Here is a 25244-nt window from a genome sequence, read left to right as displayed (position 1 = left end):
ATAACCTATACAGGGTGTTACAAAAAGGTACAGCCAAACTTTCAGGAAACATTCCTCACACACAAAGAAAGAAAATATGTTATGTGGACATGTGTCCAGAAACGCTTACTTTCCATGTTAGAGCTCATTTTATTACTTCTCTTCAAATCACATTAATCATGGAATGGAAACACACAGCAACAGAACGTACCAGCGTGACTTGAAACACTTTGTTACAGGAAATGTTCAAAATGTCCTCCGTTAGCGAGGATACATGCATCCACCCTCCGTCACATGGAATTCCTGATGCGCTGAGGCAGCCCTGGAGAATGGCATATTGTATCACAGCCGTCCACAATACAAGCACGAAGAGTCTCTACATTTGGTACTGGGGTTGCGTAGACAAGAGCTTTCAAATGCCCCCATAAATGAAAGTCAAGAAGGTTGAGGTCAGGAGAGCGTGGAGGCCATGGAATTGGTCCGCCTCTACCAATACATTGGTCACCGAATCTGTTGTTGAGAAGCGTACGAACACTTCGACTGAAATGTGCAGGAGCTCCATCGTGCATGAACCACATATTGTGTCATACTTGTAAAGGCACATGTTCTAGCAGCACAGGTAGAGTATCCCGTATGAAATCATAACGTGTTCCATTGAGCGTAGGTGCACAAAACTAAAATGAGCTCTAACATGGAAATTAAGCGTTTCCGGACACATGTCCACATAACATCTTTTCTTTATTTGTGTGTGAGGAATGTTTCCTGAAAGTTTGGCCGTACCTTTTGTAACACCCTGTATACTGGCCCAACCTGTATACTTTTACTTCTCCTAATATTATTTCTCAGCACTGTCATCAATATTGCTTTCAGTGCCTCAGTTAATCCAATAAAATTCCTGACAGATGTTACTTACTCCAGATAAAGTATCACATGATAGCAGTACCGGTAACCCCACAGTTCAGCCTCTTAATCCCCAACCCACCACCACTACGCTAATTTTGTTTTGTACTTTTCATATTCGGGGACACAGGTTTCCAAGTAGAGAAGGAATTAGCATATTTCATCAAAATGTAAGCGGTATTAGAAATAAAGTTAGTGAACTGCTTATAGATGTTGACTTGGACATTATTGGTATTTTGGAGCACCACTTAAATAATTTGACAATTCAGAGGATTCCTTTACCAGGTTACGGATTGGCTGGATATTTTTCAAGGAGTTCCTTGTGGAGTGGGGGGCATGGTCGTGTATTGGGGGGGGGGGGGGGGGGGGGGGACGTATTCCGTTTGGGTCCATAGATGTATCATGGCACTGCAGTGAACAGATATTTGAATGTTGTGCAGGGGCAGTTGAATTTATTGAAACTAAACTTCTAATTATTATTGTTTATAGGTCCCTCAACTCTGACTTCAGAGCATTTCTGCTCAAGATAGAGAGGATACTTGGTTCACCTTATAGGAAGTACAAAAAATTAGTTACATGTGGCGAATTCAATATTAATTTTGTATGATTGTGCGAGGAAAAGGATGTTGGTAGATATCCTAAACTCATATGGTCTCACGGGAGACTGTGTTTTTTCCAACTAGGGTGCAGGGGAACAGTAGCAAAACAATAGAAAATATTTTTATTCATTCTTCATTACTAAATGGGCATTGTTAGTAAAAGGGTGAGTTGCCTTTCAGACCATGATGCACAAATTTTAACACTAAGACTTTTGTACTCAAACAAATGTCATGTATAATCGCAAACTATGTAGGAAAGCTAATCCAATGGCAATAGAGTTTTTTAAACTTTTTTAAACATTGCTTTAAAACAAGCGTTCAGTGCATAGTATTGTGGAATGGGGGAAAAAAATGCAAATTGGCGTTCATAAGAAGAAGAACAACACCAAAAATGCAACAGGAGCGTAATATGTAGGAAATTGTCCACGCAACCTGCCACTGATGATGCCTTGCAGAAAGTAAAGGCGAAACGTGTATGGCACTAAAATTGTGTTTTATTCAGTTGCTGTCAGATGGTCCATAAGTAAAAATTATTAATATACCGTAATATTACACACAACTGAGGAAGACAGAACTATAAAAGTTGAAGATGTTTTTAAACTTCATTAAGGAACAAGAGCGGCAGGATGTTTGTAGTGCCGATAACATAGATGACAAATATAACGCTTTCCTTAACACATTTCTCATGCTGTTTGAGAGTTGCTTTGTATTAGAATGTTCTAAATTGGTTACTAGCAGTAAAAGGCAGCCAGGGTGGCTGGCTGGTGGGATAAGGATATCATGTAGAACAACATGGGAATTATATCAAAATGTTCGAAGTAGTCACAATCAAGCTATAATAGCCCATCAGAAACAGTATGGTAAGGTGCTTAAAAAAGTTCTTGGGAAGGCAAAGGGTATGTGGTATGCATGCAATAGAATAGCTAATTCACAGGATAAAATTAAAACCATATGGTCAGTTGTGAAGGAAGTGTGTGGTTAGCTGCCCAAGGTCGACAATATATTCAGTTAGTTTTAAAAATATTTCTGTTACTGATAAGTCATGTGTACGTACAATATTTAACAATCATTTTCTGAGCATTGCTGGTGATCTAAATAAAAATTTAGTTTCTACAGGGAATCATATCTCTCTTGGCAAATGCCTTTCAGGGATTGATGTCTGAAATACTTCTCTGTGATACTGACAAGGGGGAGATGGGGGTCAATAATTAAATCACTGAAGGCTAAGGACTTCCATGGATATGATGGAGTGTCAAGCAGAATATTAAAGTACTGTGCTCCACATGTTAGCCCTGTACTAAGCCATATTTGTAATTTTTCCTTTGAGAATGGTCAGTTTCCTGAACGATTAAAGTACTCAGTAGTAAAGCTGCTTTATGAATAGGAAGAAAGGGATAATATAGACAATTTTAGACCTGTTTCTGTGCCACCAGTGCTTGCTAAAGTTATTGAAAAGGCTGTGTATGTGAGGATAATTGATCATTTTATATCACATAATTTGCTGTCAGATGTACTGTTTGACTTTAGAAGTCAGTTTAATAACTGAAAATGCTATATTCTCTTTTCTCTGAGAGGTACTGGATGGATTAAACAAAAGGTTTTGAACACTAGGCATATTGTTAAAGTTAACTAAGGCATTTAATTGTGTTGTTCAGGAAATTTTGCTCCAGAAGTTGGACTCTCACAGAATATGGGGAGCAGCTAACAATTGGCTAACTTCTTACTTTAACAACAGACATCAAAAGGTCATTATTCACAGTGCTGAGAGTGGCTGTGATGTGGGATCTGAGTGGGGTATGGTCAATTGGCGGATTGGTGGTGGTGGGTGGGGGGGCGGCAAGTGATCAGTGCTGAGGGCATCCGGTTCCTTCTTTATATAAATGATATACCCTGTAGTATTATGTGCAATTCTAAAATATTTCTGTTTGATGATTACACTAGCCTGGTAGTAAAGGATGTCATGTGCGACACTGGCTCAGTTTCAAATGGTGCAGTTCATGACATAAGTTTGTGGCTTGTAAAAAATAACTAATGCTAAATCACAGTAAGACTCGGTTTTTACAGTTTCTAACACACAATTCAACAAAAACAACATTTTAATTCACAGAATGGACATATGATTAGTGAAACTGAACAGTTCACATTTCTCGGTGTTCAGATAGACAGTAAACTGTCGTGGAAAGCCCACGTTCAGGATCTTGTTCAAAGACTTAATGCTGCCATTTTTATTATTTGAATGATATCTGAAGTGAGTGAGCATTTGACACGAAAATTAGTCTACTTTGCTTATTACTGAGGAAAGGTATTAATGTCAGTCGGTGAGGTCTGGCACTAAGTTGGCTTTTGAAAATATCCCAAAGGTGTTCTATAGGATTCAGATCAGTACCCTGGGCAGGCCAGTCCATTACAGGGATGTTATTTTCATGTAACCACTCCGCTACAGGCCATGCATTATGAACAGGTGCTCAGTCATGTTGAAAGATGCGCTCACCATCCCCGAATTGCTCTTCAACAGTGGGATGACATTCACCGGCATTTGTCATACCCACAGCCTGCCATCGAATCGCCACATTGTGTACTGTGATTCGTCACTCCACACAACAGTTTTTCCACTGTTCAATCGTCCCAATGTTTACGCTCCTTACACCAAGCGAGGCATTGTTCAGCATTTACTGGCATGATGTGTGGCTTATGAGCATCTGCTCGACCATGAAATCAGTTTTATCACCTCTGCCTAACTGTCATGGTAATTGCAGTGGATCCTAATGCAGTTTGGAATTCCTGTGTGATGATTTGGATAGATGTCTGCCTATTACACATTTCAGCTGTTGGCAGTCTCTGTCAACAGGTGAGGTGGGCCTGTATGCTTTTGTGCTGTACATGTCCCTTCACGTTTCCACTTCACTGTCACATCAGAAACAGTGGAATGAGGGATGTTAAGGAGTGTGGCAATCTCACGTACGGACATAAAACACAAGTGACACCCAATAACCTGACCATGTTTGAAGTCTGTGAGTTCCGTGAAGTGCCCCATACTGTTCTCTCACGATGTCTGACTACTGAGGTCACTGATATGGAGTACCTGGCAGTAGGTGGCAGCACAATCCACCTAATACGAAAAACGTATGTTTTAGGGGGTGTCCGGATACTTTTGGTCACATAGTGTACATATTCTTTACTGTCGTTTCTTGTCAACAATATCAGCTTATTCCCAAGAATTAACAACTTTCTGTACAGGTGCTGACAGATTGAGTGTGGGATTCCTTTATTTTCAATAAAAGAAAAGGGAAATATTTTTTTAATGCGTGAGCTATGGATGGCAATGGATCTTCACAAAGCCGTGCACGGGCCCTGGGTTGGCGACACATCAGATTTTTCCAGTATATGCCACTATCCCACGGCTTGTTCACGTGCTCGACGAACAAACAACCTTTCTGCTGACGGGGTGACGCTTAGGGAAGCGTTGCTTGCCTAGGCAGAGCTCCTTCAGCAGCCAATCAAAAAGGTCCAGGAGATCACGTGTGAGCGCCCACCGCGCCGAGCTGCGTGGACGATGCGTGTGGATTGGTCTCTTTTACTTACAGGCCCCCGACGAGATTAGACGCATTGGCCGGTTGTCTCCGTGTACTTTTTGAGCCCCGGCTCAATCAGTTTGTGCCTTAGGGCCGCTAAACTCACATATTGTACCCCAGCTAGGTCAATCAGTAAATGTTTTCTCAATAAACGGGAGGCAGTTTGCCAACCGGAGTTGAAAAATTAACACTTGTCCTTTTTTTAGACCCCACTTCCACTTCAGCCACATCCTGACAAGCACATTTCACTAAGTTAATACTCAACAGAAACCCAATAAGCATTTGCATCGCACTTTCTTAACTCTTATGGAGAAAGGTGTGCAGTATACTGCTGCATCCATTTTCAATAAGCTACCACAAGAATTCAAAAATCTTGGCAGTAATCCATGTGCTTTCAAATCGAAACTGAGGAGTTTCCTCATGGGGTCACTCCTTCTATTCCATTGAGGAGTTCCTTGAAAAATCAAGTTGTTTCTTGTGTTATTTTGTTGATTGCGTTTACTTAAAATTAAGGCTTGACTTTTTCTGGGTTCATAAACATTTTATTTTTTATTGTTTATTACTTTTGTGTCGTAATTTCATGTACTGGCATGTTCCATGACCTTGGAGGTTTGACCCTCAGTTTGCTCCTACAGAACTAGACGGGGAATTTATGGCATATAAAATGGATATTCGGTTTGTTTCTAGCAAATGACACTTTTATGCAGGTTAACTCGGTAACTATTCAAAGACTAGTTTATATGAGTGACAGTTACAATATGTTGCCATCCAGGATGAAGACAGAAAAAGGACTGAGTAATCTTGTTCAGATAAAAAAGTTAGTAAGATTTTCCTGTGTTAAAAGATCTATGTCAAAGACTGCAGTAGCATCTTAGAATGTGATACAATATATTTTTTATATATTTCATTTTCTTTACACTATATAATTCAGTAATAGTGAGTTGTTTATACATTTTTCAGGATTTTAAGGAAGGGTAGTGATCTAACATCTGTAACAAAATGTGTGTTGTTCCTTTCAAACATTTTTGATGGCTTGTGTAGTGAACTGCGGAAAGGATCCAAATGCAACTTTCTCTTTTGCTGCTTCATCATATTTTTGGAATATTTCCTGAATATCAGTTTTATAGTTCGACCTGGTATTGTGTTCCTGAGAGACGACAAAGCTTCGTATTGCGTGTTTGTTTTCATTTGAGTATTCACTAGCTAAATGTTGAAAGTCTCAGGCAGCTGGCATTTTCTAAACAAAATGAAAATTCGATGAGCACCAGGGAAAATGAGAGTAATTCTCAACAGTGTGGCAGAAGTCAAAGAAGAGATTGGCTCATATCTATATTGCAACAAAGGTGGGCATGTTATTACAAAATGCCTTTAATGCGTGGGCACAGGAGGAGGAAAGGTGACATCTAGTGGCAATAGTTGTAGTTCCAGTAAAAAAGTGAACAGTGAACCAAATGCGTGTTTTGCCACTGGCTTGGTGGTTCACACTGATTTTTGTCACTGCTAAATTGGATTTATGAATCTGGCACACCACCACATTTCACTAAATAAATTGCATTTCCCTACATTTGAAAAGTTTCAGATTACACAGTGTGTACAGATGGATGGCAATGAAATTACCTTGTGTGTAGGATTGGCGCTATTTATACTAAGTATGCGTAACTGCAGGTGGATACCTGCTTTACTACATAATTTTTGGTATGTCCCAGATGCCAGACGCTAACTTTTCTCTGTTCATAAAGCTGCATAATGGGGATATAATGAGACTTACTGTAACAAAGGTATTACCAGTCAGCGACATATGGAAATAGTCGCAACAGGAAAACTTTATATCAGTGAAGTGTTTAGACAACAACTTGCTTTGTGAGGTGTGTGTTCTCCCCAAACACCCCCCCCCCCCCCCCCCTCCACCCACACCCCCACAAACCATTCAGTTCTCAGAGATCGTCCACAAACTGTCAGTGAATTGATTAATGATGATGATAAAGGACCAATCTCTGTTGACTCTCCCCCCAGGGGATCCACAACTCTTTTGTGGATACGTGTGTAGCGAGCACGGGACCCCGAGCTAATGTGGCCTTCCTTCTTTTCCGGGCTGCATACCCCCCTTTCCATATCCTTCCCCATCCCCCCTCTTCGCCCCCCCCCCCCCCCTCACCTCTGGCTCTTTCCTTCGCTTTCTCCCCCTCTGGGAGTATGGTTTGTGCCTACGTCCGGAGACGGACGCTTGTAAATGTACCGCACTCTTCGCCTTCCTTGCTTGTTTGTCTTCATCTTTCTTCGTCCTTCTCTTTCCCTTACCTCTTCTCTTTACCTCTTCTCTTTACCCTATTCTCCGCTGCGGCGTTTGAGACCTCTCTTCCTTCCTTTCCCTGTCTCTTTCTTCCTCCCTGTGCGTGTCTGAAGGCCGACCCACGCACTTCCATGCGTAGCCGGTGACGGGGTAACGCGTAATTCCCCGCCCCGGGTAGACAGGTAGGACACGTACGTACCCCCTGGTAACGGCCAGGCCCAGGGAGGGGTGATTACCCGAGCTGATACCTTCCGAAAGTGCCGATTGGTCCCTCCGTCCGTTTGTCGGGAGGTGTGACCTGAGGTGTGAACAATCACCTAAGGCGGGTGTGCCCTCGGTGAGGGCCCCCACAAGGGAGGAGCGCGCCATCGGAGACGCCGGTAATCATGGGGGATTCTACCGCAATGGTTTCCTCACCTTCCACTATGTCTGCTCACAAACGTAAGTTCACTGAGTCTCAGCCACAGACGGTTCTTCCATCGTTGCCACAGTTCCTTGTTGTTTCTCGGTCTGACGAAGGTCACGACTTTTCCACGGTCAACCCTTTCATTATTCAGAAAGGTGTCGACGCAATTGCGGGTCCTGTAAAGTCTTGTTCCAGATTACGGAATGGTACCCTGTTGTTAGAAACACACAGTGCCCTCCAGGCTCAAAAATTGCTGCGTACTTCTCTGCTCCACACCTTCCCTGTCCGGGTGGAACCGCACCGTACCTTAAATTCCTCACGTGGAGTCGTTTATACACGCTCCCTCGATGGATTGTCTGACGAAGAAATTCAGCACTACCTGTCTGACCAGGGCGTCACCGCTGTTCATCGGGTTATGAAAAGGGTTGACTCGAACATCATTCCAACCCGCACTGTCTTCTTGACATTTGACAAAGTTCAACTCCCATCAAAAATCAAAGCAGGCTATGAGATAATTTCCGTTCGCCCTTATGTCCCAAACCCTACGCGTTGCTATCGATGTCAGCGGTTCAATCACACCAGCCAGTCCTGTTCCAATCCGGCCAAATGTGTTACGTGTGGCAGGGATGCCCATGAGGGTGCTTGTCCACCTCCATCCCCTCGCTGCATCAACTGTATGGGTGACCACGCTGCTTCCTCTCGAGATTGCCCTGTTTTCAAGGACGAAAAGCTGATCCAGGAAATAAGAGTGAAGGAAAAGGTGTCGACCTTTGCTGCTCGAAAGTTACTCGCCAGTCGACAGCCCACCGTGCCTCAGAAAGGAAAATACAGCGCTGTCCTTGCTTCTCCTCGGCCAACAAAGGAGGCGGCCACGCAGACTTGCGACCTCACATTTAGTACCACGGTCGTCAGATCGGCCAGCGCAAAGATCGCCCGTTCAACCTCACCTCTTTCGCCTGCCCACTCTATGGCTCACCCTTCGTCGGGTTCTGCTAAATCTAGAGCCCAAAAGTCAGACGCCAAGTCTTCAAAAAAAGAGCATTCTCGTGAAGAGTTTTTACGTACTGCAACTTCACAACCATCGGTTCCTCCTTCATCTAAACATACCTCCAAGAAGGCTACGAAGAAACACAGTTCCTCTCCTTCTCCGCCAAGGCGTGTCCCATCTACAGCACCACCTGGCGGAAATCGCCCTCGGCCATCTTCTGTGTCGCCGAGGCGCACTGTTGGTGGCCGGTCAACTGGCCGATCGTTGGTGGCAGGAGCTGCTCCTGACCAACCTATGGATCAGGATCTTCTGCCTTCGACTGAATGCCATTCCATGCTGTCGGTCGCAAGCTCTGAGCAGTCGTTGAGTTGACAGCACCCTTGGTGACGTTCCTCCATTTCTGTTCACCCTATGTCCATTATCCACTGGAATATCCGCGGCATTCGCACCAATTGGGAGGAATTGTCGATTCTCTTACGATCCTACTCGCCGGTCATCTTCTGTCTTCAGGAAACAAAGCTGCGTCCCCATGACCGCTTTGTTCTCCCTCATTTTCAGTCCGTCCGATATGACCTCCCCTCTGTTGAAGGCACTCCAGCCCATGGAGGACTCATGATTCTGCTCCATGATACTCTCCATTATCACCCAATCCCCTTAAACACTTCCTTCCAAGCTGTCGCCGTCCGTCTTTCCCTTTCTGGATACACGTTCTCTCTTTGTATGGTATACATTCCATCGTCTACACCAATGGCACGAGCTGATCTCCTTCATCTTCTTGATCAGCTTCCACCCCCCTATTTGCTGGTTGGGGACTTCAATGCCCACCACCCGCTTTGGGGATCTCCACATCCTTGTCCACGTGGCTCACTATTGCTAGACGTCTTCCACCAAGCGGATCTAGTCTGCCTCAACACTGGGGTCCCCACATTTTTGTCTGCCTCCACGGCAAATTTATCCCATTTGGACCTTGCGGTCGGTACTGTTCCGCTAGCTCGGCGCTTCGAATGGTTCGCCCTTGATGATACACACTAGAGTGACCACTTTCCATGTGTTCTTCGACTGCAGCCTCAACTGCCATATATGCGCTCGCGACGCTGGAAGTTTGCCCAAGCCGATTGGACACTTTTTTCGTCTCTAGCGACATTCGATGACCGTCGCTTTCCCAGCGTCGACGATGAGGTCACACATTTTACCGACGTTATTCTCACAGCTGCGGAACGTTCAATACCACGCACCTCCGAATTGCCCCGGCGCCCTCCAGTTCCTTGGTGGAACGAGGCATGCCGTGACGCAATACGTGAGCGGCGACGTGCTCTTCGCATTTTCCGTCACCATCCAACTTTGTCCAACTGTATCCGATATAAGCAGCTCCGTGCGCGATGCCGTCGCGTCATCCGCGATAGCAAGAAGGCAAGCTGGAAATTCTTTACTAGCTCATTCAACAACTTCACTCCCTCCTCGGAAGTTTGGAGTCGGCTTCGACGGTTCTCAGGCGCGCCTAGTTTCTCCCCGGTCTCTGGGCTCACTGTCGCGCATGATACCTTAGTGGACCCCGTCGCAATTTCTAACTCATTGGGTCAGCACTTTGCTGAGATTTCGAGCTCTTCAAATTACCCGCCAGCGTTTCTCCCGAAGAAACGTGCAGCGGAAGTGCGACATCTTGCTTTCTCCTCTCAAAATCGCGAAAGCTACAATACTGTTTTCTCCATGCGCGAACTCCAACATGCACTCTCTTCTTCTCGCTCCTCCGCCCCAGGACCGGATGGTATCCACGTCCAAATGTTGCTGCATTTATCAACCCATAGCCTGCGTTACCTCCTTCGCCTTTATAATCGAATTTGGACCGACAGTACCTTTCCCAGGCGATGGCGGGAAGCTATTGTCGTTCCCGTTCCGAAACCTGGAAAGGACAAACATCTCCCCTCTAGCTATCGCCCCATTTCTCTCACGAGTAGTGTCTGTAAGGTTTTGGAGCGTATGGTGAATTACCGTTTAGCTTGGTGGCTGGAGTCCCGCAGTCTTTTAACACCAGCCCAATGCGGATTCCGAAAGCATCGTTCTGCTGTTGACCATCTCGTTGCTCTCTCCACTTATATCATGAACAATTTTCTCCGGAAACGCCAAACGGTAGCAATATTTTTTGATCTGGAGAGAGCGTACGATACCTGTTGGAGGACAGGCATCCTCCGCACACTGTTCTCTTGGGGCTTTAGAGGCCGGCTGCCCCTTTTTCTTCGCGAATTTATGGCAGAGCGCACATTTAGGGTGCGGGTGAACACTACTCTCTCCCGTAGTTTCTCCCAAGAAAACGGGGTACCCCAGGGCTCCGTGCTGAGTGTTGTACTGTTTGCCATCGCCATTAATCCAATAATGGATTGTCTCCTTCCTGATGTCTCGGGCTCCCTCTTTGTGGACGATTTTGCGATCTACTACAGCTCTCAACGGACCAGCCTTCTTGAAAGACGTCTTCAAGGATGTCTCGATCGCCTCCACTCGTGGAGCATCGAAACCGGCTTCCGTTTCTCACCCAGTAAGACCGTTTGTGTTAATTTTTGGCGACGTAAGGAGTTTCTTCCGCCCTCCTTACATCTAGGTCCTGTCAACCTTCCGTTTTCCGACGTCGCAAAATTCTTGGGTCTTATGTTTGACAGAAAACTGTGCTGGTCCTCCCACGTTTCCTATCTTTCGGCTCGCTGTCTGCGTTCCCTTAACACCCTCCGTGTCCTGAATGGTACCTCTTGGGGAGCGGACCGGGTGGTCCTTCTCCGCCTCTATCGCGCCTTAGTGCGCTCGAAATTGGATTATGGAAGCATAGTCTACTCCTCTGCTCGGCCGTCTATTCTTCGGCGTCTCGACTCTATCCACCACCGTGGATTACGTTTAGTGTCTGGAGCTTTTTACACCAGCCCTGTGGAAAGCCTTTATGCTGAGACTGCTGAACCTCCGCTGTCCAATCGGCGGGCAGTCCTTCTGAGTCGTTATGCTAGCCATCTGTCTTCCATGCCTGCTAATCCAGCCCATAACCTTTTTTTCGACGCCTCCTTTGATGTAGGGTATGCAGGCCGCTCCTCCTCCCTACTACCCCCGGGAGTCCACTTCCGTCAACTGCTCCATTCTCTTTCCTTCCGCTTTCCTCAAACCTTCTTGACAACTTGGGGTACAGCACCGCCTTGGCACCGTCCCCGGATCGACTTGCTCAGAGACCTATGTCAATTTCCCAAGGATGGTACCCCTACACTTGTTTACCGTCGGGCATTTGCTGCTCTATGTGCACAAATGACGGAAGCCACATTTATTTACACTGATGGCTCGAAAACATCGTTAGGTGTAGGGAGTGCCTATATTGTTGGCGACACCCCAAATCACTTTCGGCTTCCTGACCAGTGTTCGGTTTATACTGCGGAGCTTTACGCTGTTCTCCAGGCTGTCCACTACATCCGCCGCCATCAGCGGATACAGTACGTAATCTGCTCAGATTCTCTCAGCTCTCTCCTCAGTCTCCAAGCTCTTTACCCTGTGCACCCTCTGGTCCACCGGATTCAGGACTGTCTGCGCTTGCTCCACCTGGGGGGCGTGTCAGTGGCGTTCCTCTGGCTCCCGGGACACGCTGGTATCTGTGGAAATGAGGCGGCCGATATAGCGGCCAAGGCTGCAGTCTCTCTTCCTCGGCCAGCTCTTCAGTCTCTTCCGTTTACCGATCTACGGAGCGGTTTATGTCGCCAAGTTACTCATTTATGGCATGCGCATTGGTCAACACTTCCCCACAATAAATTGCGGGAAGTGAAAGCCGTTCCTTGCGCTTGGACCTCTTCCTCCCGAACGCGTCGTCGGGAGGAGGTAATTTTAGCCCGACTCCGGATAGGGCACTGTCTTTTTAGTCATCGACATCTTTTAAGCGGTGATCCTCCCCCACTCTGTCCCCACTGCTCTCAGCTGTGGACGGTCAGACACCTTTTAATTGAATGCCCCTATTTTAATCCGTTACGCTCCCGTCTACAGCTATCGCCTGATCTATCGTCGATTTTAGCAGATGACACGCGCTCAGCTGACCGCGTTCTCCAGTTTATTAGAGACAGCGAAATGACGTCAGTCATTTGAAGCTTTTTTTTGCGGGACAACCAACCCCTTTCTATAGTGGACTTTCAAGCATTCCTTCTGCCTTTAGTTTCTCAAATTTTCTGACTTTGTTTCCATTGCTGCTGATTTTAAATTTCGTTTTTTTCCTGTTTTCTCCGTCACGGGCTGGGCGCTAATGACCATAGAAGTTTTGCGCCCTAAAACCACAAACAAAAAAAAAAAAAAAAAAAAAAAAATCTGTTGACTCTGTAAACAGTTTTCATTACTATGTGAATTTCAAAGATGATTATTTATGTTGTGCTGGGTTGTACTTGATTAGAAAAAAATCTGAAGTTGCTGACAATTTGAAGATATTTTTTGAACGAGTGTGGTGCAGCTGATCTGATGGTGGAAGAGAGTGTAATTGTAACAAAGTAACTGCAGTGCTATGAATCCAGGATATTGAGTTTCATCTTATCCGGATATGCCTGAGCAAAATAATGTTGCTGGACAAGTAAATCGAAACACAGTAAAATTAACTCGCTCCATATTATCATCTAGTGTGTTACCTAAATCATTTTGGGCTCATGCATATGACACAGCCATTTCTCTATTCACTTGTACTGTTAAGTCAAGTGTTTGAGGCAACGCACCTTTCAAGTTGTGTACTGACAAAGCTTTAGATAGTTTTAGCTATTACACATCTTGGGTGGAAATGCTATGTTTATTTGCCAAAGAACTTTTACTCAAAATTTGATGACACACCTCACCATTTTGTTGTTGTTACGTGAACGACAAAAAGGTTACCAAGTGTGGATCCCACAAAAACACCATGCAGTGAAATTGTGTGATGATTTTTCAGCCAGAGAAGTTATATACAACTGTAAACTTGATGGTGCTGGAATTTAATTTCATACCTGAAGGAATGGAGGAAAGTGATTAGTAATTCTTAATCAGACAGAAAGTTAAGTCTACTGTTGATCAAATTGTGAGCAGTAACCAATAATGTTAGATGAATTACAAAGTTGTTATCCAGTTCATAAAATAAAACACCAGTAGCTTCAAGAAACAATAAATGCGTTAGTTTGCCTGGTACAATCAGTCTATGAAGAAGTAGCACCAACAAACTTCAGTGAAGCTATGATAAGTCATGATTCTGACAAATGGCTTAATTCAGCGAAAGAGCAAATGAAGGCCTTTGAAGAAAACAATGCATAGGACTTGTTAGAACTGCCAAAGGGTAAACACATTAACGATAATTAATGGGTGCTTCATGTAAAATATAAACCTGATGGGTTGATTGGCCAGTACCATGTTCACTTGGGTGTTTGTGGTATGCAGGACTACATGATGAAACTTTTACTGCAATTGTTTGTACCTTAACAGCAATTGTAGCTGGAGAAGTTTGAAACTTATCAATTCGATGTTAGAAGTTAATTTGTTTGGAAACTCGGACACAGAAAAATATGGCTCAGAGTATTTTAAAATCAAATGAGGTTGTTTTTTTTTGCCTCAAGAAATCATTATATGGGCTTCAGCATAATCTCATTGCTGGAGTAATAACTTTGAGTCAACCATTCGTTCAACAGCAGATTCCTGCATTTACATTCGATGGAGCAAAACAGAAAAATTGCTATTTATGTCGATGGTGGTCTTTTTTGCAGTGTCAGCTTAAAGCGCAGTGAATTTGGTTTTAGATTTGTTGTCAGAATTAAAAATAATAGTGGACTCTTTAGGTTCATTTTTAGATATGCAGATATAATGAGTGTGGCTTGTTTATTCCACAGTGAGTGTACACAGAAGATTCTACATTGTTCTAACATGGCCTACTAGAAAGCATTGAAAACTCCCCAAGTTATAGTGAACGTTGTGGATGTGTGACCTGTTCTTCTTGTCCAAATCTCATTTACACTGTTCCAAAAGTTGATCACTTCATTGATGGCTAAACCCACTTATGACTGGAATCCTGGAATATGTATTTTCTGATATGTTTGTGGTACCTCAGACCTGGATCTTTTCTACATTTCACCTGTTGATAAACTGTGTCCCTATGCTGATGCTGACATCACAGACAACATTAAAACAAGACTGTCATCTTACAGTTTTGTGTCATTGATCAACAGTGTGTCTCAATGAAAAGCGACTCTCCTGTTTCATGAGTGTCTCAGCTGCAGAAATCAGTCTCGCATCCCTCACTGAAGTGGAGTTTGTTGGTTGCCAGTCAAGGAGATAATGTGTATGGCTTAAGTGACTGATGTTGGAGATAGTAGGAAAAAGGAACACAAAATTTGGTGAAAAATCCAGAATTCCACAAATGTTCTGAGCATATGAGAGAACATTACTATTTTGTGCATCAACTCTAACAAAAAGACAGTATCAATCTGGAATGTGTGTGTTCTGAAAATCAGCTTGGAGACATGTTTGCAAAGCCTTAACTGGAACAAATTTAGAGTAATGTGTGTTAAGGTAGGACCTTGTGAGTAATGCTTCATTCCCTTGTTCTGTTTCCCTTGGTGGAAAGTATTTTATATAACACAGTTTGATTTAAGAGGGACATATTAAAGTAAATAAATCTTAATATAATAGAAGGAAACATTCCACGTGGGAAAAATTATATATAAAAAAACAAAGATGAGGTGACTTACCGAACGAAAGCGCTGGCAGGTCGATAGACACACAAACAAACACATACATACACACAAAAGCGAAAGCTTGAATTTTGTGTGTATGCTTGTGTTTGTTTGTGTGTCTATCGACCTGCCAGCGCTTTCGTTCGGTAAGTCACCTCATCTTTGTTTTTATATATAAATAAATCTTAACATTGATATGTTTTCTCTTCCAACCTACTGTGGCACTAAGTTTTTGTTTATGGTGTGTGGGTGTGTTTTGTGTGTGAAAGAAGAGTTTGGATTCCATAGAAGTATAGAAATATGTGAGGAAGTACTGACCCTACGACTTACCTTAAAAGCTAGGCAAACCTACATTTATAGTATTTGTAAATTTAGAAAAAGCTTTTGACAGGGTTGACTGGAATACTCTCTTTTAATTTGTGAAGGTGGCAGGGGTAAAATAGAGCGAATGAAAGGCTATTTATAATTTTTACAGCAACCAGAAGGCAGTTAATGAGTCAAGGGGTATGGAAGGGAAGTAATGGTTGAGAAGGAAGTGAGACAGGCTTGTAGCCTGTCCCCAATGTTATTCAATCTGTACAATAAACAAGCAGTAAAGGAAACCAAAGAAATTTTTTAGTAGGAATTAAAATCCAGGGAGAAGAAACAAAAACCTTGAGGTTTGTAATTCCGTCGTAGATGGCAATGGACTCTAAAGAACAGTTGAATGGAATGGAATGGACAGTGTCTTGAAAGGAGGCTATAAGATTAATATCAACAAAAGCAAAACAAGGATAATGGAATGTAGTCAATTTAAATCAGGCGATGCTGTGGGAATTAGATTAGGAAATGACACTTATAGTACTAGATGAGTTTTGCTATTTGGGCAGCAAAATAACTTAGGATGGTCAAAGTAGTGAGGATATAAAATGTAGACTAGCGATAGCAAGGAAAGCATTTCAGAAGATGAGAAATTTGTTAACATTGAGTATAGACCTAAGTGTCAGGAAGTCTTTTCTGGAAGTATTTGTATGGAATTTAGCCATGTATGGATGTGAAATATTGATGATAAACAGTTTAGACAATAAGAGAATAGAAGCTTTGAAAATGTGGTCTAAGAAGAATGCTGAAGATTAGATGAGTGGATCACATAACTAATGAGGAGGAATTGAATAGAATTGGGAGAAGAGGAATTTGTGGCACAACTTGGCTAGAAGAAGGGATCTGTTGGTAGGACACGCTCTGAGGCATCAAGGGATGGGAGGGAAGTGTGGAGGGTAAAAATTGTAGAGAGAGATGAATACATTAAGCAGATTCAGAAGGCTGTAGGTTGCAGTAGTTTCTCAAAGATGAAGAGGCTTACACAGGACAGAGTAGCAAGGAGAGCTGCATCAAACCAGTCTTTGGACTGAAGACAATGACAACAACAATGACATTTTAAGAAATGTTGATACATATTAGGTAATTTATTATTATTGAAGAAGATCTCTCTAGGTGACAATGCTCAAATGCCATGACATTTCAAAGATTGTTGTACTCACCATCTTCTGGCAAAGATATTTTCCTTTGGCCTGTTTTGACACATTTTTTATAGAGGGTCCGCATAATTATTCTAACCTTTTTACCTTAAGTATTAAAAATTACACACACACAGTCTCTCTCTCTCTCTCTCTCTCTCTCTCTCTCTCTCTCTCTCTCTCTCTCTCTCTCTACTGAAAACCAGGAATATAGCACTAGGAAAAAAAAAAACCCTCTGGAAAGAGTTGAAGTGCTTGACATTAGTTTAGAAAGTAGTCATATACTTGGATACACGTCCATTCAGCAAAATGCCTGATCACATTAAAGTGATGTTGATATTGTTGGGGAGTATGAGTGAATAAGATAACTTTGTTGGGCAGCTTCTTGTGCTCAACTAAAGAGTATCTCCATCAAAAATAAAATTTTACATATTAGGTTCGTTAAAAATTCCAGTTAGCATTCTAATACAATTCATTGTGTCAGCCACATTCACATCCTGTGTCCAAAGATTTTATGCCAGATAACTTAACTCATGGTTGTATTTCTTAGCTAAATGTTTTGATTAGATCAATAGTTGTATTCTGATTGTAGGCCAAGATCAATAGGGAGTCTGCTGATCATTTCCTACTTTGTTAGTTAGTTACACTGTGTGATTGCTTGTTGCTACTATCAGTACTGAAAATTAATTTTCGCAGTGGGAAGTTGGAGCACCCTGTAGAGCAATATTCTCAGAGGATGGGTGTGAATACGAAGCCATTATACAATCTGTAGACCAGAAGAAAGGAAAATGTGTTGTGAAGTACATAGGTAAATATAAACATTTTGCATTCTTATTGGGAAATGTTTTGTATTAATAATAAGAGTAACTGCTATATTGCAGGAATGTTTGAAGTGCATTACATTAGATAAAACACCAGAAATGAGTTGGGAATTATAGTCAGTAGATATGGAGGAAATTCCATACTTGTAGAAAGAAATTTGTTGCAAGTGATGAGTGTGAATGCTGTACAGGTTGTATATGAACAATGTGTGTGGTGAAAGATGACTGTTCTTGGCATTTAGAACAAGGGCTTTCTTGTTCAGCAGGAAATACAGCTGCCAAAGGTGGGTGTTAAAAGATGTAGCAATAACTGATGGAAGGTTGCCAAGTATCGATAGCGTTTTGAAGTTTTGTGTGAATGAAGTTCATACTGGATTTTTAATATCTTAGAAATCTATTATAGCAAAAAATCAGATGCAGTTGAAGAGTGATTTACTATCATGATTCCAGCTTAGTTTTTAGTATTGTGTATTTCTAAAAATACAAAATGCCCTGCTGCTACAAGAAAATCACATAAGAGTTAACATAAGTCACTATTTAGTGATTCTGGCCTGTTAATGAAAATTGTCAAGTTTAATTATAACTTCGAGGATTTATTTTCAGCAGTGTCCTCCCGCATCCTTCCTCCCATTCACACAGTCCTGTTCTGTAGTTTTTTTAAGTTTGTTGTGTACAGGCTTGCAAATAATATAACTTTACTGGGTGTGACCCACCTTCCCAGGAAATATAGCTTTTAATTTTTTCCAGCATTACTCTGTTCTTTCAATGAATTAATTATGCTTCTCAAATGTAATTTCTTAGGCTACGATAATGAAGAAGTAGTTCCAGTGGCAGCTTTACAGCCATCACAAGGTTCCATTGCAAGGCAGTACCAAATACAGCAAGCACTGGAAAATGTAGAGGTGATATTTCAGTTTTTATTAATATAAAATACTAATCTTGCTAAGTAACATGCTCAAAAGAATGTATTTGTTCATTTAGTAAAGCACTGTGTAAAAATCAAATATAATTTAATAACCAACATTTTCAGTCAGATAATATTATTGGAAGTGATGAAGATGGAGAACATCATATTGATTCGTTTGAAGATGCGTCATCAAATGGGGCCTCCTGGATTGGACAGTCTGAATTTTACAACAGCAGGCAAGGACCATTTCTGCATCCTCAGGTACTTCTGTTAGCTACTTCCAATGCAAAATATAGCAACAAATTATGTGAGAGAATTTCTAGGTTGTTCTTACCTTCAGGAGATGAAATATGTAGTCCTGCCAATAAGACTTACATTGAAACAACACACAATTGAGCTTTCTGAAGTAATAGTTCCTTCGTTGCAGAGAAGAAAGGGATACACTATCTGATCTAGATACTGCTATGTAATGTTGCTGTGTGTTGAGACAGACCTGCTAGTATGAAAGAAGGCTGGGAGTATTGTATTGTTGAGAAGCAGAAACAGCTCCCTCCCAGGGGGCTTGCTGCTCTCTGGTGGGTTCGTGCTTGGCTACCACGGGTCCCAACCTTTGCAGCATTTTTTTCCCTTCCATGCTACATGTCTATCCTCTAGGTTTCTTTTTTCCTCTCCATTGTGAAATATGTCATGGACGTTTTGGAAATGTGTTCTGCATATTCAGTCAGAAATGTCTCTTTGCTGTTTTCTTTTTTTCCCCTTCTCCTATCCTTTGTCTGCTTTGGCATCTGAGGTTCCTCTTTTTCTTCTTTTTCCATGTGCACTCCCGAAAGCCAGTCCACGCATCTGACGTATAGCAGGTGACTGGGTAACACACAATTCCCAGCCCTGGGTTGACAGGTAGGGTTCGCACGTACCCCCTGGTACAGCCCAGGCCCAGTGAGGGGTGATTGCCTGAGCTGCTACCTTCCCAAATTGTCAACTGGTCCCTCTGTCAGGTGTTCGGGAGGAGTGACCAATCACCTGATGTGGGTGAAACCTCTTCTGACCGGTATCCCCAGTTGGAAGGAGCAAATCATCAGAGACGCTGGCAATCTTGGGGATTTTCTTGCAATGAGCAAATAGTCTTCTTCCCAGTCAGTGCCTGCCAAACATAAACAGGTGGTGGCTAAAGATTCAAAGACCCTCCCAGCAGCACCCAAGTTCTTCATGGTTCCATGTACTGAAGATGGTCTTTTGCCACAATATATCCCTTGTTGATGTAACTGCTGACACTGTGAAATCCTGCTGTGGTTTATGCAATGGCACTTTGCTTTTGGAGACTACTACTGATTCTCAAGCACAACTGCTTGCAGCTTCGCTCCTCCATGGCTATCCTGTTGGTGTCAAGGCACATCAAACACTGAATTGTACGCTTGGTGTTATTTACAACTAGACTGCTTGATGGTCTGACAGACAGAAATCAGAAATGTACCTTTCTGATCAGGGTGTCATTGCAGTATATCTGGTGTTAAAAAAGGTAGACTCATCCTTAGTGCCCACACACGCTCTTTCTCTCAAGTTTGATAGAATCGTGCTTCTGTCAAAAGCAGGCTATGAAGTTATCACAGTCCGACCGAACATTCCAAACCCTATGTGCTGCTACTAGTGTCATCATTACAACCACCCTGTGGACACTTGGCCAAATGTGTAACCCGTGTTAGGGGTGCTTGTAAGGGCAATTGTCCATCTCCTTCTCCCTGCTGTATCAACTGCAATTTCAGCCACGCTGCCTCCTTTTGTGATTGTCTTATGTATCTCGATGAGCAGGCTGTCCAGGAGATCTGGGTGAAGCAAAAAGTACGTTACCCTGTCACTCACAAATTGTTGGCTAGTCACAAATGCTGCATTCACCTATCTGCCACTTGCAGTACTGTTCTTGCTACATCTTGTTCCATGAAGGACATGGCCACACAGACACACAACCTCAGATTTGGCACTGCAGTTGTGAAATTCCCCAGTGTCATTGTAGCATCTCCGTCTCCTCCTCCAGCTGTGCAAAAAGCCACCAGACTTTTGCATCATGGAGCCAAGTCACCCGCTACACAACTGGGAGGCTGCAAAGGACAGAAGAAATACTCCTGTGAAGACTTTCTACATCCCTCCAGCCAACAAACATCAGAATCGTCATCTGCCAACTACAAATATTCAAGAAATTAAACAGAGGCAAACGATCTTCTCCTTCGCCAATTCGGAGATCCCCTTCGATGGTGTCGCCAAATTGATACCCTCACCCAGCCATCCTCCATGTTGATTGTGCGCACCATCAACCGTTTTTCTGCCCTGGACTCCGCAGGCCGACAGAAGGAGAATTCTGATGCTTCTATAGACCTCGTAGAGTAGGATCTTCCTGCCTCTGTGCCCGGTAGCAGCGATTCTTCGAAGGCTGGAACTCGGCAGCCACTGAGGTGACACCCCTTCAGTTTTCCTCGTCACGAGTCTCCTCCAATGGAACATTTGCGATCTTTAATCCAATAAAGAGGATTTATAGCACTCTCTTAGAATCAAGCATGCAATTGTTCTCTGCCTTCAGGAAACAAAATTGCATCATCATCATCGTTTTGAGCTCTCTCATTCGGCATTCCATCTCTTGGGGGAGTCATGCTGCTCATATGTGGTGATGTTCATAGTCAACAAATCTGACTACCCACCTTCAAACTGTTGCAGTTCACCTTTTCCTTCCTCACTTGACCTTCTTCTCCATTTGTATTATTTACCCCCCGTCCCTGTGTCATTCGATATCACCAGGGCAGACTTCCTCCAGCTTAATGGGCAGCTATCTTACCCCTTTCTGCTGTTTGGTGACTTTAATTTGCACCATCTCCATTGGGGTTCTCACAGAAAAGGTGCAAAGGATGCCCTCTTGGCTGACCTCAATCAACTTAACTTTTCTGCCTTAACACACGAACACCGCCTTGACTCCATATTCCTATCCTTCTGCACTGCCCAGCTTGCCTATCATCTTGAATGGTCCGATATCTCTGACATATACACAAGTGACCATTCCGATAGGCTATCCGTTTTCTGTCTCCTACCCCACCTCCTTGGACACACAAATGGTAGCTTACTAAGGCTGACTGGAGGCATTACTCCTCCCTGGTGACCTTAGACAAACATCATTTTCCCAGTTGTGAAGACCAGGTGGAATATCTTACAAATGTTATCCTTACCACTGCAGGACATACCATTCCTCCCCCTTTATCTTTACCATGCAGTGCTCCGGTAGCTTGGTGGACTGAGGTGTGCCGCAACGTAATTTGCGCAGGGAGACGTGCTCTCCGCATTTTTAACCATCACCTATGATGACAAACTGCATTCATTATAAACAGTTGTGTGCACAGTGTCATTGTGTTATTCAGGATAGCAAAAAAGCTAGCTGGATTTCATTCACTAGTTCTGTTAACAGTTCCACCCCCTCTTCCATCATGTGGGCCAATCTCAAACAGCTTTCTCGGATCAAGATCCATTCCCCAATTTCCGGCCTGACAGTAGCAGACAATGTCATCATGGACCCTGGTGTACCTCCAACACCTTGGGTCACCATTTTGCAGACATTTTGAGCTGCTCCCACTGTCACCCTGCCTTCCTCCATCGAAAACGAACAGAGGCAGCTCGGTCGATACCTTTCTCAGTATCGTGTGTACTACAATGCTGCTTTTACTATGAGGGAGCTAGATCATGCTCTCACTTCATCCTGATTCTTCACGCCAGGACTAGACACTGTTAACATTCTCATGTTGCAGCACGTTGCTTTGGTGGGCAAGCACTTTTTGCTTCATCCATACAACCACATCTGGGCAGAAGGCACATTTCCCAGACATTGCTGTGAACCCACTGCAATTCCTGTACCTAACCCTGGTAAGAAAAAACACCTCCCTTCTAGCTGCCGGCCCAAATCTCACCAGCTGTGTTTGCAAGGTAATGGAACGTATGATTCATGCACGGCTGGTATGGTGGCTAGAGTCTCGCAATTTACTAACCATTGCACAGTGTGACTTTTGAGCACACTTTTCTGCAGTTGACCATCTTGTCGCTTTATCCACTCGTGTGATGAATTGTTTTCTGCAGAAATCCCAGTGTGTGGCTGTGTTTTTAAGTTGGAGAAAACCTAAGACACTTGGTGGAAGACAGGTATCCTCCGTACACTCTACATGTGTGGCTTCCATAGCTGCCTGCCCTGTTTCTTTCAGGAATTTTTAAAAGACAGAGTTTTCGAGGTATGTGTGTGTTCTGCCTAGTTGGTCACCTTTATCCATGAAAATGGTGTGTCTAAGGGTTCCGTCTTGAACATCGTTCTCTTTGCTGTCACCATTAACCCTATAATAGCCTGTCACCTGCCGGGCATCTCGGCTCTCTTTGTGTTGATGATTTTGCCATCTACTGCAGTTCTCCATGGATCTGTCTCACTGAGTGGTGTCTACAGCATTGTCTTGATTGTCTTTACTCATGGAGCGTAAACAATGGCTTTTGTTTTTCCACTGACAAAACCATTTGTATGAATTTCTGGCAGTGCAATTGGTTTCTTTCACCGTCTTTACGTCTTGGGCCTGTTGCTCTTTCGTTTATTGAAACTATGAAATTACTGGGTCTCGTGCTCGATAGGAAACTTTCATGGTGCTCCCACACGTCTTGTCTGGCAGCCCGCTGTCTGCAACCCCTCAGTTTCTTACATGTCATCAATGGTAGTTCCTGGGGTGCAGATCAAACCACCCTCCACTGTTTGTGCCGGTCTCTTGTCCATTTGAAACTATACTACGGGTGCTTCGTTTATGCATCAGCACACCTTTGCCATCTCAATACTTTCCACCAGCGTGGCATCAGAGTGGCCACTGATACCTCTTACACTAGCCCAGTTGAGAGTCTGTTTGCAGAAGCTGCCGAACTACTGCTGTCCTACTGCCGTGACTTTCTACTCGGCAAATGTGCATGCTGTCTTGCATGGCTGCCCATCCTATGCCACCTCCTCTGATGACTCGCTTGATTGCACATGTTGACCTTGGCCTTCATTCACTTCCTAAGGACACTACTCCTGCTTTGCTCTATCACCATCAATTTCATGATTTTCATGGAAATTCACAATAGTACCTTTGTGTACACTGATGGCTCTTGGACTGGCCTTGGTGTTGGGTGTGCCTTCATCATTGGCACTAACGTTTTTTGGTATCTACTTCTGGAACACTGCTCAGCATTTACAGCAGAGCTCTTCGCTTGTATCAGGTCATGCGGTACATCCGGCGGCACAAGCTTTTCAATTGCGTCATCTGCTCAGATCTCTCAGTGCCCTTCAAAGCCTCTGTGTGCTGTGCGCCATGCATCTCCTAGTGATACAGGTCCAGGAAAGCTGTCATTTGCTCACTCTTGATCGAGCCAATGTGATGCTTATGTGGGTTCCTGGTCACGTCAGTCTGACAGGAAATGAGGCCCCTGACACTGCTCCCAAGGCTGCAGGCCTCATACCTCAGTCCACTAGTTGATACAGTCCCTCTGATGGTCTCTTTGTTGCCGTCTGTCACCAGGTGGTGTCACTTTGGCATCACCAATGGTCCTCCCTTCATGGGAACTATCTCCAGGCTATTAAGCCCCTCCCAGCATCTTGGACGCCCTCCTCTCGGCCCTCTCAGCCCCTCTCGTCATGAGATCATTTTAACTAGGTTGTGTATAGGGCACTGTCTTTTCAGCCATCGCCATTTGTTAAGTAGTGCTCCCCCATCATTTTGTGCACATTGTGCCCAACTTTTGACTGTCTGCCATTTGCTGTTGGAATGTCCTTTTTCTAAGTGCTTATGTTCTCGTTTGTGTTTGCCATCTGAATTGTCCGCTGTTTTAGCAAATGATGCGCGACCTATCAGCCGCATTTGACTTTTTATCTATTGTAGCAATATGTTGAAGAACATTTAATCTTTAATTCAGGACTTCTGTTTCTCTATGGCATATTTTATGGTCCTTTCTCCAAGTCCCTTTTTTTTTTAGGTGTCTTTCCTTCCATCAGTTGGGATTGACGTGTAGTCATTTTAACCCTTTTTTTCTCTCCATGTTCTACGGGTCTGACTTGGTCCTTCAAACGTGGAATAATCATTGAGGGTCGCGTGAGTAACAAATCCATCAGGGACATTCCAACCCTACTAAAACTGCTCAAATTGACTGTGGGTAATGTGATGGTGAAGTGGAAGCGTGTAGGACAACCATAACTAAACGGAGACCAAGCAGGTCTTATGTACTGACTGACAGGGACCAATAAACACTGCGGGGGGGGGGGGGGGGGGGGGGGGGGTGGTTGTAAAAAAAAAATTGCCTTAAATGAGTGGAAGGAATTTCTCTTCAGTTCGAAAGTGCTACCAGAAATCCGGCTAGCACAATAATTGTATGTAGGGAGTTAAATGAATGGGGTTCAATGCTGAATAGCTCCTCATGAGCCATATATTTCTGTAGTCAGTGCTAAGTGATGCCAGTGGAGCGCGCATGACTGGGAACAAGTGATTTGGACTGATGAATCACACTTTACCCCATGGAAATCTGATAGGATTAGGGTTTGGCAAATGCCTGGAGAATGGCATTGCCATTACG

The 25244-nt window shown here is 43.6% G+C and overlaps 1 protein-coding gene across 2 annotated transcripts in view; it reads left to right on the top strand.

The window, feature by feature from the left end:
- Positions 1 to 25244, top strand: part of LOC126412600 (survival motor neuron protein) — a 148340-nt gene that overhangs the window by 91727 nt on the left and 31369 nt on the right. For both annotated transcript variants that reach the window (XM_050082266.1, XM_050082267.1), the window contains exons 3-5: positions 17613 to 17724; positions 18539 to 18639; positions 18768 to 18905. In XM_050082266.1, the coding sequence (XP_049938223.1) occupies positions 17613 to 17724; positions 18539 to 18639; positions 18768 to 18905 (351 nt within the window). The remainder of the gene's footprint in view (positions 1 to 17612; positions 17725 to 18538; positions 18640 to 18767; positions 18906 to 25244) is intronic.

Source organism: Schistocerca serialis, chromosome 7 (genome assembly GCF_023864345.2).
Source record: "Schistocerca serialis cubense isolate TAMUIC-IGC-003099 chromosome 7, iqSchSeri2.2, whole genome shotgun sequence".
Classification (NCBI taxonomy): domain Eukaryota; kingdom Metazoa; phylum Arthropoda; class Insecta; order Orthoptera; family Acrididae; genus Schistocerca; species Schistocerca serialis.
This window is presented reverse-complemented; position numbering and strand designations above follow the sequence as displayed.